The following is a 15,839-nucleotide window of genomic DNA, read 5'->3' as shown; positions in this document are numbered from 1 at the left end:
GGCTGGGGTCTAGAAGGACATCGAAGCAACAGATAGGGGCTCTGCTCCAACTAACTTCCCTTGCTTCTGGATGCGTTCATCCTGCCCGTAATGTCAGTTATTTTTCTTCATGCAGCAGAACGCTTATTGCCCGTAACCGCAGACGTGATTACACGTTCCCGGAATGCTCCATATTAAACAATCCTACCTACAGTATCGGGATTAAATAAGCTAAGTCCAGGATACCAGAGAAAATTGTTGATGTATAAACATAAGCACACGTCATGTGTTTCTTAAATCTCTCTTTCGTCACCTAATTCTGAAGCTGGAGTTGCGTTTCCATGGCCAGCTGTATTTCCCTTGTTATTACCATTAATATCTCTCATTTGAATTTATTTGAATTTATGGTTAAAAACTTCTTGACTCTGTGAGACAAAACTCTGGCCTTGCAGTTCATTTAATTCTGCTCTGTGCTCTGTGTGGAAGCTATTTACTGTTCTGCTATTTCAGAAAGTCCTCGGATTTGTTGTAGCTGCTTCTGAATGTAATATTGGTATAAATAAAGCACAAGGAAGAAAGCTTTCCCCAGCTAGCTGACAAGTAGAAATAATTTGTCTGTGCCTGTTGTTTTCAGTTACGAAAAGCACATTTAATACATTTCAGTTTTAATTTATTCATGCCTTCAATGTGTTCACTGCACCCAAGACCATAAACATTATAAAATACTAGACCAAAAAGCATTAGATAGAACCTAAAATGATCAAAAATATATTTACCCCCTTCTGTGATCTTATTATTTCATGTAAACCACTGTGATTTCACACTGAAATAATTATCATTAGTCCAAGGCACGCACACACACACATATACACATACACGTGCACTCAAGGAAAAAAACGTTACTTTCAGGGTATGTTATCTCACCTTTGTGATCTCTTAGAGTTGATTATATACACCCATTGTAAAAGAAACGACTTCAATTAACTATGAGAACAATCCTCATTTGCATTCTGACGATAATCACAAGCCATAGCTGGGCTTAAATGTTTCTAGTAAAACAGTGTTAAAAACTTTTGGTTTGATTTAACCCATTTTAACTCTGGAGTTCATTGGTGTGATCAACATGCTTGTCCACAAAAAGGCTCATTTTGGTGCGTTTACTGTCCAGGTAGGGTCAAATAGCAATAGTGTTTCCCTTTTTTCATGCAAGCAGTTTATTCTTACTTGCACACCTGCATTTTGCATCTATAGGCATTTCAAGCTCCTGTTTATCCTTCACTAAATGCCACGTATCTTAACTTTTAAGAATTTTAATGAATGGCTTAATTTATTTGCCGACGACAGTTTGCCTAAGAGAACATGCCGCACACATGCAGACATACACACACGCTCCTTCTGACAGCAAGATGCTATTGAAAACACACGGGACGATTACCTTTACTATCCTAATGAGAGTTTTCAGTTGGTAAATGTGAAGCTGCAGGTCCATGCGGTCTGTCAGCCAGGTGCAGACAACATTCATCGAGCTGGTGTACCATTGCTGCAAGAGAGACAGGACTTCTCCAGCAACCACGTGAGGGCTGCGTGCTGTGCCCGCCGTGGCGCGGGCTGCGCCCAGCACCAGCCTTGCCCGCTAGCCAGCCTGTTCGTGGGATATGACAGACTTAGAGGGGGACACAGGCACCCTCCTTTACACAGAATTTCCATGCATGAGCTTTTAAATTTGAATAATGACAACAAACTCAGTAAGAGGGGTAATGGCCACCAGCAACGCCGCAAGGTTTTTATAATCTGATTTTGCCATTGACGGGACTTGCCAGCAGTGGCGTGTGTTTGGCCCAATCCATTTTTTTAACCCGTTCCCCCCCTTCAGTGAGAGCACAGTCCTGCCTTTAAGTGTGTCAGACCCACACTCAAGGTACTTACCGTCTTGAAATTCAACCACAAACAGCCACGGGGTGAGTCTGGTTCCCTGACGGCGAGCGGAGGGGAGGCTCGTGCGGGGCAAGGTTTGGCTGCGGGTGAGGATGCTGGTGTAAGCACCTACAGGCGCCTGCCCAGGCTGCGTGGGAAATGCTTTGGTTTCACCCTCACAATTATGAAAGATGGAAAAGCAGCAAACAAATGAGCTTGTTTCGAGCTGCTGAACTCGCAGGGCCCCTCCAGGGGCTGAAATTTTGCTGCTTGGCTGTGAAAAAGCCTTGCAGCTGCGTGGCAGCAGCCTGCCAGCCCTGCAGTGCGGGAAGTCGCCGGTGGGCTGTGGATCAGTGCCCCGCTCACGCAGGGCTGGCATGGCACGTCTGACGCCGCACAGCCGAGCAGCAAAGCCCTCGAGAGAAGGAAAAGCGGGGGCTCTGTGTGTGGGGGGAATCAAACCTCCCCACGGTGCTCAGCGCAGCAGTGGACTACAAAGTGGTCTGCATACAGGGACCCATCACGCCTCCGTATGCACGCTCACACCCTTCTCCTGCAATCTCTTTTACGCACACAGACAGATCAAAACCTGTACTGCGGACCAGCTGCAGTTAACCTAGAACCAGTTAAAGATAAAAGAAACCCCACCGGACCAGTTTATAAAAATCCTGATCAAGTGCCATCCAGGTTAGTCTGAAATGCAGCTCCTTCCCAACTAGCCTAAAACCTTGCATCAGTCTAAGAACGCAGGTATTACTGCCTCCATTCACTGCGCCTTCGCCTGGGGGTCTCTGACGCAGAAACCTGCCCTTTTCCCTCTAGCTGCTGAAGCTGCCAGCGCAGCAGGTGAATGGAGACAACTGAATATTCTGTAATTGCAAAACTGAGGCCGGTGACTTGTTACCCTCCATCCTTCAACACCAGCTGAGAGGCCAGCGCCTGCCCGCGAGCAGCGTGCGGATGGTGCTGCTGGACGTGTGGCTCCAACACCATAAGCTCTCCCCGGGGAGGGCTTAGCTGGCAGCTTTGAGACCCGCAGGCACTGCTGTCCTGGAGCACCTGCAAGCTGGCACAAGGCTCACCAAAGCAAACAAATGAGTCCCAGCATCACAAAAATGTGGGCTCAACACGCATTATTGAACCATACGGTGATGCACCTGGGAGCTGCTACCCTCCACCAGGAGCAGACAGCAGAGATTAGTCATGCTGCATGGGGAAGGGTTTTTCGCCCCCACTTCAGTGAAGATGCTCCTGTACTTCTATTTCTACACCACCTCTTAATAAAATGGAGGAAATAAAGGGGTGGAAGAGTCACCAAAGAAATGGCATGGGGTGATCTCTTGCTCGATGCTTACACCTTGTGCAACTTGTGGCAGAGATTCCTGCTGGCCCTTCGTCTCCAGGATGGAGACCTGGCAAGAGCTAAGAGCTCGAATGAAACTGAGTCAGGCAAGCAGGAGGTCTCTCCGTAACAGAAGTCCAGCTCAGATACTGTTAGCTGTCACTTGAGGTCCTGACATCAGATGGGGGTTGACTTGTGAGTGGGGCACCCGGGTTAGCTGGTGTAGGTCTGCCCAAAAGCACAAAGCGACTGCTGTCACTGGGGGATCTGCCTGGGTTCCCTGGTAATGCTGGAGGCCCACATGGGCAAAACAGAGAGAAATCGTTAACATTTATAATGTCACTTTTCTGCAATCAGCATGCTTAAATGAGTCATGCTCTTGGGTGACATTAGCTGTGACCCAGGGCTGCGTTGGCACATGGATGCCCAGATCACCCAAACGCCTCCTTCCACCACCTCTTTAAATCAAAACCCACCGAGGAACGAAGCGACCGTATGTTACATATGCACGCCCTCTCCCTTCCAGTGCTGCCTCTCGTCTTCCACAAAACGATCTGCCTGGTGTTTATGTCACCTCTAAACGAGATGAGAAGCCCCTGGTGGAGGCAGGTCCTGCCATTTCTGTTTGACCCACACCTACATGGCTGTATGGATCCGAAACAGAAATTATAACCTCTGCCCGGAGGTTATTGGCAAGTGACTGCTGCTGCGAGCCCTTCAGATTAAGAAAAATGAAACATTTTTCTGTGTTTCTGGTAGGCACTCCAACACGCTGGATTCTGGGGAGATGCAAACTCCTCCGAGCCAAATCCGAATCGTACCCCTCTCCTCTTAAGCACCAGCTGACAAGGGCTCAGCCAGGCGTATTGCTCGGCTGCATGAAAGGAGCTCTCTTTCTCAAAGCTAAGTTACTCCAAAGACTTTCTGCTTTATGAGAAAAAGACAAAGTCTAATTCATTGATCTTGATACACAAAACCGTCACGTCACTTCATAGAGCACACACCAACTGCTGAATTTAAGCCCTGCATATTCATAAAAATAAGTTAGCCCATAAATTAAATGTTCCCTTTAGCTATCACTAGTGTTGATGTGCTATAAGATGCACAAGCCCTCTGATTCATGACTAACCTACCAAAGAAGATAACATTTGCATATGATTATATTATTAAAAAAACAACAACAAAGCCAAATGCTCCGAAACAGAAACGTGATCATTTCAAACAAAAGAGCACAGTGTGGTTCTGTCGGGACACCGGCCGCCTCGCTCTCTCCGGCTGGGTCTGCCATTCCCCGAAGGGCAGCGGTGTGCGTGCCAGGGACGCAGGGTTCCTCGGGGCTCCAGCTCCAGCCTGGGGGCTTGTCCCCGTACACCAGGCGCAGAGGGCACAGCCCAAATACATGGGGCCTCGCCATGGGGCTGCAACACATTTCGGGCATGTTTCTGGAGCCCCAGCGCCAGCTAAGCTGTGGCACGGGCATGCTGAAGTAACTAGTGTAAATATATTTTCTGAAAACTCCTCACACCTGGTTGTAAAGACCGAGTAGACCTCATTGATGCTCCCTGTCCCACGGACCTCAACTCCACATATAACTCCCTGCTGCACACACACACTACTGATGCTCGCTGGCATCCCTGTCCATCGCTCAGAGGACAATTTAAGCTCAGTCTGGGGGCACGGGGTGAGGAATGTCTGTGGAGGGTGCATCCTGGTGGATTCCACACATCCACCGGGATGTCAGCAGGGAAGGGACCAGGGCTCCCGCGGAGGCGACCTGGCTAACAGCAGAGGAAATGCAAACAGATGCCCTTTGGGTGCTATCAGAGCCCAGTAACAGCAAGTAGATCCCGTATTTGCACCGCCAGGAATTTAATCCCTCTTTCGGGTTAGTTTTCCTGTTCCCCTTCTGTCTTTCACAGCGACGCTCATTGCTGGGTGCTGGCCTGGGTAGATGAGGTGGGCCGTGGGCTGGCTGGGCTGCTCCTGGACAGACATTAGAGGAGCTGAAGCACGCCAAGGGGTGGGCTTCTACGGCTGCCCATCCAACACCCCAACCAGCTCGAGCAATAAGCTTCCTCGTGTCGCCCCCCCCCCCCCTTTTTTTTTGAATGCAAAAGCATGATCAATAAGTTGCTGAAATAGCAAGTTTGTCTCTGAATATATAAGTTGCAAAAATTGATATGAATAAATCTGCAAGTAACACACTGTGTGGCACATTTTATCAAAAAAAAGCCCTGTGCTGGGTTCCTGCGCTTTCCGGGAGGTGGTGTCATTACACATACCCAGGAACATCTGCAAACCCCCGTCTTCTTTGGTGTGAGCTGAATGGAAGCATGACCTCCTGTTCCTTGCCATGAACCTTGAGTTCACACTCATATTTTACATGTTACAGGAAGCCACAGCTCACCCCAGGGGTGCTGCAAACAGAATCTCGTAAGCCAGATGCAACACTGCTTCTTAAGGCACCTGAAGGAGCTGTATTCTTCATTCAAAAGCTTACATACTAGTAGCTTAAGGTCACTTCAGCTTTTGTAAAGAGTGGGACAAAACCAGGAATGCTTATAGGGCTGGGTTGTCAGCAGGGTAGCAGAGGGATTACAAGGAACCTGTGACTCTGCCTCTTTCTGCCTTTACTGGTAGTTTTTTTGTGTGTGAACAAGTGCCATACAACAGATTGAGGCTGGTATAAAGGCCTGGGACTGTGCAAGAGCACCCCGCTGAGCCTCAGCTGTGCTTGCAATTAGCAATAGGCATGAAATGATTATTGTTGTGGTGGCTGATGGCAATCTGAAGTGACAAGTTTTATGGGGGAAGTTGTAGTAGGGATGTTCAGCAAGTTTCTGCAAACCATTAATCGAAGGCTGCAGCACAGTTTAGTCAAAGCTATTTTATGTCATTCCAAAGGTCTCACAAGGATGCTGAAAGAATATTTTTCTGCTCTCAGTGCCTTGGAATGGAGTTTTTCTAGGTCAGGGATTCTTTACTGCCCTATTTAGTGTCAAAAATACCCATTTGCCTCAAATTAGCAGAAAGCTTGTAGTTAAGGGCTAGAGATTAGGCATACAAAATTACTCAGCAGGTGACTGCTGGGTGGATTTGGGGGTTGAGAAGTCTTTAAAACTGACTACAAGACATTATATACTTCCGACAAAAGAACATAGTAATCCTACCTGCTTGCTTTAACCACTGTTGTTTGTCTATTATTATGTGCTTTAATGCTCATAAGAGCAAAACTACTGGTGATACTACTCAATTACCATAGTAACTCTCCCCTATGACCTCTCATTTCAGTACTCGCTTTCCAAGCAGAACCAATCCAAGCAGGGCAATCTATTTAAAACGGTGACACACACACTGCACAAGGAGGCTCCGAATGCCGGCTGCCTCCCGCTCTTTGTCCGGGACATGGACTTATTCTGAAATGCTGAAAGGCAGCTTTGAAATGAACCCTTGAATTGAAGGTGTTTCAAAGGTGAGGGATTGGATGTCGGGCGGCTGCCTCCGCAGCATCCCCGAGCTGGCCAGCACGGAGCGAGGGGACCACAGAGGTGGGAAGGGAGAGAGGAAGGGGCTGACTGTGAGTCTTATTTCCCAAAGGAAAACTGAACCTGCTCTCAGGCAACAGCCCTCTCTCAAAGCGACTCCATCAGCCAGGAAAAAAAAAAAGAATTTAAAAATTACCAACTCTTTGTATCTGGTGTTTGCCTCCCCTTCCAATGGGCCAGAAGCTCAGCTGGTGGAAAGCACAGCGCGGCTGTGCTGATTTACAACTGCTGACAGTACGTGACAGCCGACAGAGCCGTGTCCATCCCCATCCCGGGCGCCTCCGAGATCAAATTCAGTATTCGGCGTTGTCACACGCATTCACGGCAGCCACCTCCCCTTGGCAGGTGTCGTCTCCGCAGGGAAGGTCGGGATGCGGCCACAGCAGCTCAGGACCGTGTTTTCCAGGGACCAGCTCTCCCCCACAGCTGCCAGCGTTGCGGGAAGACTTGCTCGGTGAATGGGAGCAGGAGCTCTTCTGGTGAAGTCCGCCTGCCCAAGGGACCGTGCTCCTGCGTTCGCTCACGGCGTGCCCTGGACGCACGCACAGCCAGGGTTGGACGCACGAAGCTGGCTGCAGGCCTGCAACCCAAAGCCCAGGCTGCTCAGTGGCAGTCATGGAAGGACCCTTCTTGTCCTTCCAATCTTCTGTGGCCACCAAAGCATTCCTCTCCCTCAATGCTTCTTTGGCTGTTGATCCCAGGCAGTCATTGCAATTACAAAAACTCGGTAAAGACAGTAAGCACGAAGCACAGAGCCTCATGGCCAATGCAGTTTCCTACTCTTTTCTTAAAAAAAAAAAAAAAAAGAGAGCTGTTCCCAGCAAGCCTGACCGTACACAGCGGCGTAGGCGATCCCAGTTTGAAAGCCTCTTCCGAAGGCCAGCTCAGCCGGGATGCTGGCTGAGGATGAGCGCGGTGGTGGGACGAAGCGTGCCTCTTGCCCTGCTCCCAGACAGCGCTAGCGAGGTCTCGGCTGGGCTGCCAGAGCTGGGCCACGGCTATTTCTCAGGCAGTGTTTTGGAAACCCGGGTTTTGTCTTGCTGCGGAAGACGATGTGCCGTCCCCCAGGCTGACCCACAGCCGGGAGAGCGGGGGAAGAGCAGGGACAGGGCCTTGGTGACACAAGTGTGTCTGAAACTCTTGCGTTGAGACATGGCGGTGGCCCCGGAGGAGGACGTGGCACAGCCGAGGCGGGCGAAGAGCCGCGGTCCCTCAGGCACGCACGTAGCTCTGGTCCCCAGCGTCGCTGAGGAGGCAGGGACGGACCTTCTGCCACACGACGAGGAAGGAAGATGCACGTCTCTCCCCTGCAAGCGTACGTTTTCTGGACGGCAAGCGGAGACCTGCCCACGCAGCAAATCCCCATCCCATGCGTTCATCAACTCTTCTTCCCACTACTCAACAAAACCCATCCGCTGCGCTGGGTATCGCTCCACGGTGCCCTGCTTACCGGCTCCCCCTCCCCTGCCGTTTGCCAGGGGACCAGAAGAGCCATCCAAAGGCAGATCAGCATTTTGAGCTACAAAACCTCCTCCTTCTCCAGGGCCAAACCTGCAGCGGGGTCAGCAGCTCGGCCCCACCGGCAAAGAGCATCTGGCTCGGTCGTGTCCCGGCCGTGGCCACGGGTGGCATCGCTAATAAACCAGTGACGCTCTCGATTTACACCTGCCGAGGATTTGGTCCGTTCCCCCAAGCCTGGCAGGGGCCAAGGCTCAGGGGACCAAGTATTCTGCCTGGAAGCAGAGAAATTGGTGTGACACCATGTAACAGAAATGAAGTTTAGTGGCTGTGGATCTAAGAGCACACAGCTAACCAGAAAATAAGCAATGAGTTAATATCACAGGCATTGATCAGCTAGTCTTACAATTAATGCTTCCAATAAAAAAAAAGCTCCCCCTTTTTATTCAACAGAATAAGAAATTAAACACTTGTGGGCTCATTCTAAAGAATGAATGAAATTGAATAAGCTACCTAGCACTTGAGATTCCCAGCGAGTGCTTGAATAGAGCAAACCTCCTGAGTTGAATGGATTGCCTTTTGGGACCAATTTGTCTCTTTTCACTCTTTATTCCTCCTTTTTTGCTGACAGATGTACAAAGGCGGAACTGCGCTGTGCAGCTTAGCTACATGCACCCACAGCAGCTGTCACTTTTGTCGAGCAAGTTAATCAAGCAAATGCCACCATATCCCACTTTCTATAAGGAACAACATGTTATAGACAGTAGTCTTGGGAGACAGGGAGGGAGGGAGAGAGACTTTATTTTAACTTTGAGTAGCTGGTATTTTTTTTTTCCCCTCTGTGTGTAAAAAAAAAGAAGAAGAAGAAAAAAAAGCAGCCAAACCTGGTAGCACAAGCTGACACTTTTGTTTTCCCGTAGAACAAATATTTAATATGATTTTAACTCTAATTTGTACTAGGGGGAGAGCTGTCCGGTTTTAATTAAATTTAAGGGACTTAGGGGAACACGGTTAAAAAAGAAATGGAAGCTTTTTGTTTGCGTTAACGCTTGTTGATAATAATATATTGATTGTCAATTGCTAAGCCCAAAAGATTAGTGTAGTAAATACTATTATCTGAATGCCACAAGTGAAGTGCTAGCTTCCCGTCCCTGCTTTTCCCTTTGTGAGGCAGTTTGAATCACTGGTTGTTATTTATACATTTTCTTTGATAAAACCAACTTGTGTGGCTGATTTTTTTTAAACCCTGCCTCATTAAGTGCATAATAGCATTTACGTGTGGGGCTTTCTGCTTTTTAGCCTTTCAAGCTTAGGCTTATATTCCTCTCTCACAACCATGTTTCAAAACTTGGGATATTCACAAACAATTGGATACACACCAATATTGTATATATCAGATGCTCTCTTGCTATTGCCAAAGACTAGAAAATAACAGAACATTATCCGCAAAGAGTAAATAAATAGTTATGGTCCTGCTACGCTGCCGCACGCCAGATAATAACACTGTCTGATCATTAGGTAGCTTTTCTATTGCATGTAATTCTTTAAGTGCGTATACTCTCGTTAGGTATGCAAAAGTTGACATCAAAAGTAGGTCTTTCAGTGTAGCTCTACAGAGCACACAACAGCAAAGCACCGAGAGGGCACAGGCAGCTCTTGATTTGCTACTAGAAAGGTAATTCCCCCCCAAATTCACACACTTCGGAAAGTATCTTCTCTTTCAGAAAATAAATCTAAGTTTTGGTAACAGATTGAAGTGTGCTAATTTAACTCCTCTGCAGGGTCTTTCGCTTGGTATGTTCAGAAACAGAGCACACAAATGGGAAGTGTTTGGGATACGTGAACTCTTCGCCAGACTCTGGACTCTACACTCGCACCTCGCCTGTACGAGCAAATCCTCCGTCAGCCGTGCTTGGCAGGGCTCTGCCTGTGCCTGGGCAAGCGGTCCTCACAAGAGGTGACATGACCCTCATTTTTCTGAATTAAACCTCTCCATTAAATTTTAGAGATCTAGTAAAGTGCTAACAATTTAATAGAAATCCCCTGGAACCCCGGGGTCTTTCTTTTTTTTTAATAAAATTTATGACTTTTTTCTGTCAAAGCCTTGTGAATCTGTCTGGAGTCTCCCAGGTCACACTCGCACCGAGCTATTACTGAAATAAACGGCTGCACTGTTTTTTCCTGGGATTTTTTGTATCGCTATAATGCTACCACTGCAAGCACACACAGTGTATTCTTCAACATCCACCCCAGCGCTGTGATTTCTGGATGCCTTTTACTCTATTTTATATTCCTTAACTACGAGATTTCATTCACACTGACAACATAGCTATACGAGGAAGTTACAAAGTCAGAGGGGCTCAATATTAAAATAATTTGTATTATTATTTAATAAAGTCACGGTCCCAGCATTGCCTAATAGGGTTAAGCTGCTAGCCAGAGCAACTCATCATCTGTCTAGGATGCAAATGGCATCACCGAATTACATTATCATTCCCCCCTCCCCTTCCCTTCCCAAAAATAAACCACAAAAAAACTTTGAATCGCATAAGAGCTCTGCCTTCAAGCAGGGAAGAGAATTCAGAATGAAAGCTGAAACGCAGACCCAGGCGCATTGAAGTGCCGCACGCTTTTTGCAGTACATATGGTACCTGAGATCACCCACTGTTTGGGGATCGCAGCAACAGGGTACGCTCAGGCTGGCGCTTCACCCTTAACTGGCTTCAAGTTGGACCCGACGGGGCTCGGCAGGTCGGTGCCACTGGTGTTAATGGGAAGGAGGCGTGGGACTCCTCACGGGCACATTTTCTGCACGTGCTGGTGGGATTGCACAATTCCCCACTCGCCAAAAGGGCACAACTCAGCCCGCATGCTCCTCACTGCAAATTTCTCTCTGCTCTTACCCCCAAATTGTTTTGTTCCTTTTCAGGGAGGGAAAGGAGGATTGACATCTTTCATGTCAGTGGGGCCAAGGTCCCCAGCAAATAAAGATGACCAAGAAGGTCATCTCTAACGCTGTCCGCTTTCAGTGCTGCACAAAATTGGTTAACGCCTACACGTGTTTTGTGCAGCTGCAACTCCACACGCCGTGGTGGGTGCAGGTTTGTTTACTCTGCCCGTCAGTGGCTTTGCAAGCAATCCGTGCGCTCTCATCACGCAAGCAAAGGTTGCCCACCGCAAGTACGCGGCCAGCCAGAGCCAGAAAGGGACCTGCAGGCGGTACTGCACCTTCACCAGGGGAGGAACAACTCTGCTGCGGGGGATATAATGGCTCGTGCTTATTCAGGCGTTCCCAAGCTGTATGTCAGGGTGTCTACCCCGCTAGCCAGACGCCAAAATCTCTGCCTAGGCAAGAGCCACATACTCACGTCCCTGGCAGAGGCGAGGGCAGGGTAGCTCTGGGGACAAGCCACAGGCAGGACAGGCCAATATCTCACTGAGCTTTCTCCCCTGGGAAGGATCTCACTGAAAGAGCTATTGCAATGTTGGATCATCTCCTTCTACAGCCGGGATGCCCCGGTCCCAGCCCACCAGGGTTTGCTGTGAGCAAACGCCTACGCCAGCCCACGCGCGGACCATCTCCGAATATAGCCCAGCCACACGCTGCTACGCTTGCTCTGAGGAGGGCAAACCCCTCGAGCTGTGCGCTGGTCGGGGCTCGGTGGAGGGCAGCAGGCAGAGAAAAGTGCAAGGGAGACCTGCGTGGAAACAGCTATTTATCTATGGCAGGGTGCAGGGAGGGATGCAGTGGCCGATGCTCACGGTGAGCTGGGAAGGAAGGCCACTGACACTGGTCCTGATGGCACCTCTAACTTCTCTCTCGTTTACAGCATCCTCAGACCGGGGACACCCCATGCCTAAACCTGTGGGTCTGCAGGCTCAGAGCCTCGGCGGGTGCCCCCTTTCCCCTTTGAGACGAGACAGACCCAATCCTTGGGCAACACCGCGTTATACATCTGCAGAAAACGCTGCCTTTCGGGTAACTTCTCCTGACTATGTGCATCCCTGAGCTGGAAGACCCTGCCTTTACACGGTGTGCTGGCACGCAGCATCCCGCGTGCTGACTGAGCTCCTCACGGGGCCCTGGGTACGGGGTCAGGTTGGCTCGGGGTGCTGGACCCCCTCCCCCTTCACTGTAGATACAGCTCAGCAAAGTGCGCAGCACTTGCTGGGAACTGTCAGATAAAACGCCCCAAAACCTGCTGCTCTGCAGGATTTTGCAGACCTGGGTTTTCCTAAATGAAAGAGCTTCTGCATAAAAAAATGTAAAGGCATGCACACACAAAACCACTTCTGTATGGATGCTTGTTCTCAAATACTTTTTTTAACCTATAAAATATTCTCTGCTTATTTCCATTTTTCAAAAAAGAAATGAAGTTGACATGTTAAAATCTGAGTTTCTATATAAAGCAGCTTAGTAAAACACAATATCCACACAGAGTGCTGCTATTTTTCTGTCCCGATTCCAGGGCCCTGTTAGTGCAAGGCAGTGACAGTATAATTGGATGCAAAGTTGCTCCATAAGATGCAATACAGCAATGCATGCTATGGAATACTTTAATTATACTTGTCGTCAGATTGAATTGAAAGCTGTCACGAAGAGGGACTCGATAAACTTTAGCTGGCTCTTTTATAACCTGCAAATTCCAAAAAAGTAGCTAGAGGCTGCCCAGGTATCTCGGTCCTGAGCGCAGGACGGAGCAGCTCCCCTGGTATCGTTCCTGGGGTTACACGCCTGCAGACAAGGCACTTCGTGCCTGAGTTTTGCTAAGCATTTTTGAATGCTGATATCATACATCCAGGGTGAGGTTTAAAAGAGCTCCGGGAAAGGAAAGAGCCGCAGATCAAGAGAAACGAAGTGACCTGGGACGGCTAATCTCGCACGCACCGCTGGCCGGCGCGGGCAACGGCAGCGATTGTGTGGGGCTGGATCGCGGGGGGAGAAAAGGAAAAGCGGGATTGCAGGCGCTGCTGGAAATCGGACAATTCTTCATTGTCCGTGCAGGGGCCGTCGGCTCGCCGGGAGTTTCTTTGGGCAAAGGCCCTTTGCGCAGCCCGGAGGGAGGGAGCAAAGCTGCCGGCGGCGGCGGGGGGCTCAGCCCCGCGGCAGCCGTGCCCCGGCGGGCTGGGGGCTCAGCCCCACACATCTGCGTGCAGCAGGACGCCCCGGCCCTTCCCACGCTCCTCGCACCCCCAGACTCAGCGGGCACCCGCGTGGGTTGGGCTTCCCGGGGAACGCCAGCACCTTCGGGCTCTCCTTCCCGACAACCCGCAAGATTGGAGCTTCAATTAGCTGAGGCCTCTTAAACGGAGCTGGAAGGCAGCTTCAGCTCAGAGCGTACTATGCGACTCGTGCGCAGTTATAAATGTGCACAGGCAGCTCCCGCTCGGGGAGCAGAGAGGCGGCTCGCAAGAAGGCTCTCTGGATCGAGGATGCCTCGCTGCCTGCAAGACAGCACGACGGCACCTCTTCCCCAAAACCTACCTTGGCTACCCACGTCCAGCGGAAAATAACTGATCTTTCGCTCAGTGCCGGCCCTAAAACAAAAATCTCTGACGCTCAAAAGCACCGTGCGGATGATGTTAGCAAGCCTATGCTGACCTTAACGTAACGGAGCAATCAGTCTGCCTTCTTAGAATGATTAATAGAAAATCTCCTCTGGAAAAGAAATCAAATTAACTGTCTTCAACCAAATGTCTACTGGAACACGAAAAGCTGTTCCGATAAAGACATTTAGGAGGGAAAAAAACCCCTTATGAGCACGTAAAATCCAGTGACAGATCTAGGACTTATTTTATTAAGACTCTCCCTAAAAGAAATTAAATGGAGCCCACTTAAATGAGCACTTCAGGAAAGAAGCCTTGCTAAGGGGAGCGCAGGAGAGGCGGGAGGCCACGCGCGAGTGCATGCTCGCTGCCGTGTGAAGCTCACATACGGGAGTATAAAAGGCCGAGGGTTGGCTCCGAGGAGCGGTGTCCGTGCTAAGCTCCTCTCCCCGCTCCCGTGTGGCTCCGAGGGCACGCGGGAAGAAAAAGAGGCCGCAGAGAGATGGTGCATGTACAAAGAGAATTTGTCCCTTCCTAGAAGATATATGGGCAGTTGCCATCACAATTTTATTTTTTTTTCCCAGCAAAGGTCCCTGCAGTGGCACTGACTCCAGGTCCCGGTCCGGATCCTGCCGAGCCAGCCAAGGGCTGCGGCAGCCTCTGCAGCAAAAGTTGCGCTGCTCCGGCACCTCCAAGGATGCACGGGGAGAAAAAAAAGCAAGCTGCACTTCCTCGAGATCAATCTGCCTAATTGTCTTCATTTCACAACTCACTCAGGAAAGGGGGGGAGAAGGGGAAAAAAAAAAAAAAAGCAAAAAACAACGCAGAAGAAATAGCTCAGTGGAGGCCATATCAGGATGGGAGTGGGAGAGAGTTACTGCCCTAATGAGCAGTCTAGCTGCGTAGGAGGGAAACAGGTTGTTGTCTGTCTAAGAGAAAGCGGTAAGTGCGGCTGCAAGCAGATATTAGATGGGAGCCCAGCACACAGTCTGATATCCGTTCTTCCCCTGATCCTGCAACCCGTCCTCCTGTGAGTAATTCTAACTCACAGTGAGTAGCTCCACTGACTCACGACCAGGCTTTTGGGTTCGAGGAGGGGAAGGAGAAGGGAGGGTGAGAAGGGCTTTCTTTTGGCATTTGATTGTGGCGTGCGAGGCTCACACTCTAGCAAGAAATGCCATGATCCTGCAAGCACGCCTTGAAGGAGCTGCCAAAATTCAAGTGGGTAACCCCACTGAAGGCAAAAGCTTTGATTTGAAGAATAAGCTAACGCCTAAGTGTCTGCAGAGGACTTGCTGAATTAACTGACCTAGGACAAATTTTGTAATTTGTCCGTACGCTTCTTTGTGGTATCAAGCTCCAAATCAGTAGGTACTGAGAAATATGCTGAGCTGCCTGCGGACCCTCCAGTAAACCAGTGAGAAGTGCTCAGTCAGGTTCCTGGAAATTTGTATAAGGATTTTGCTGAAGTCTGAGACTCGCACAGTGCCCTGCATCCTTATCACTCAATATCTCTGATATTCGGAAGTCAGTTACCAGCAAGGGCACCTCTGGAAATACGAGGACAGTCCTGAGCCGCGTCCTCAGCCCCAGCGCTCCTGCTGGGCTCCTGGCTGGCGAAAGGAAACGAAAATCCACCAGCTGCACCATCAGCCTTGGGATATCACTGGGGCTCCCCAAAAACCCAGCTGAGCTGAGCCTGGGGGACGGGACCTGGCGCTGGAGCCCCAGCCGAGGGCTCGTGCCTCCCCGAGGGCGGTGGGAAGGAGATGGTGGCTCGGTTGAGCCACGGCTTCTCCTTTGCTGCTGGGAGAGAACCTGGAGCGACTGTCCCTCTGCACCGAGGACGGCACAGGGCAGAGCAAAACGCCGGTCTCCCCCATCGCCCTCCCCGCTACGCCCGCCCGGACCCCGCCGATCCCACCCCGCCATCAAGATTAAAAAAACCGCCTCCATCTTGCAGAGACGAACGGGCTCGTTTTCTCGTTTCAGGAGAAAATACTCCGTCTGGTATCCCGGCTGTGACACAGACCTTGAGGAAGCCGAACATACAC

The 15,839-nt window shown here is 49.9% G+C and overlaps 1 protein-coding gene across 16 annotated transcripts in view; it reads right to left on the bottom strand.

Annotated features, from left to right (window-relative positions):
* The window catches only part of CADPS (calcium dependent secretion activator), a 220,976-nt gene that overhangs the window by 1,694 nt on the left and 203,443 nt on the right, over positions 1-15,839 (bottom strand). For all 16 annotated transcript variants that reach the window (XM_069811989.1, XM_069811976.1, XM_069811977.1 and 13 more), the window contains one exon: positions 1,415-1,519. In XM_069811989.1, coding sequence (XP_069668090.1) covers positions 1,415-1,519 — 105 coding nt within the window. The remainder of the gene's footprint in view (positions 1-1,414; positions 1,520-15,839) is intronic.

Source organism: Haliaeetus albicilla, chromosome 24, assembly GCF_947461875.1.
Source record: "Haliaeetus albicilla chromosome 24, bHalAlb1.1, whole genome shotgun sequence".
In the NCBI taxonomy this organism is placed as follows: domain Eukaryota; kingdom Metazoa; phylum Chordata; class Aves; order Accipitriformes; family Accipitridae; genus Haliaeetus; species Haliaeetus albicilla.
The sequence above is the reverse complement of the archived record's forward strand: the minus strand, read 5'-3'. Positions and strand labels throughout refer to the sequence as shown.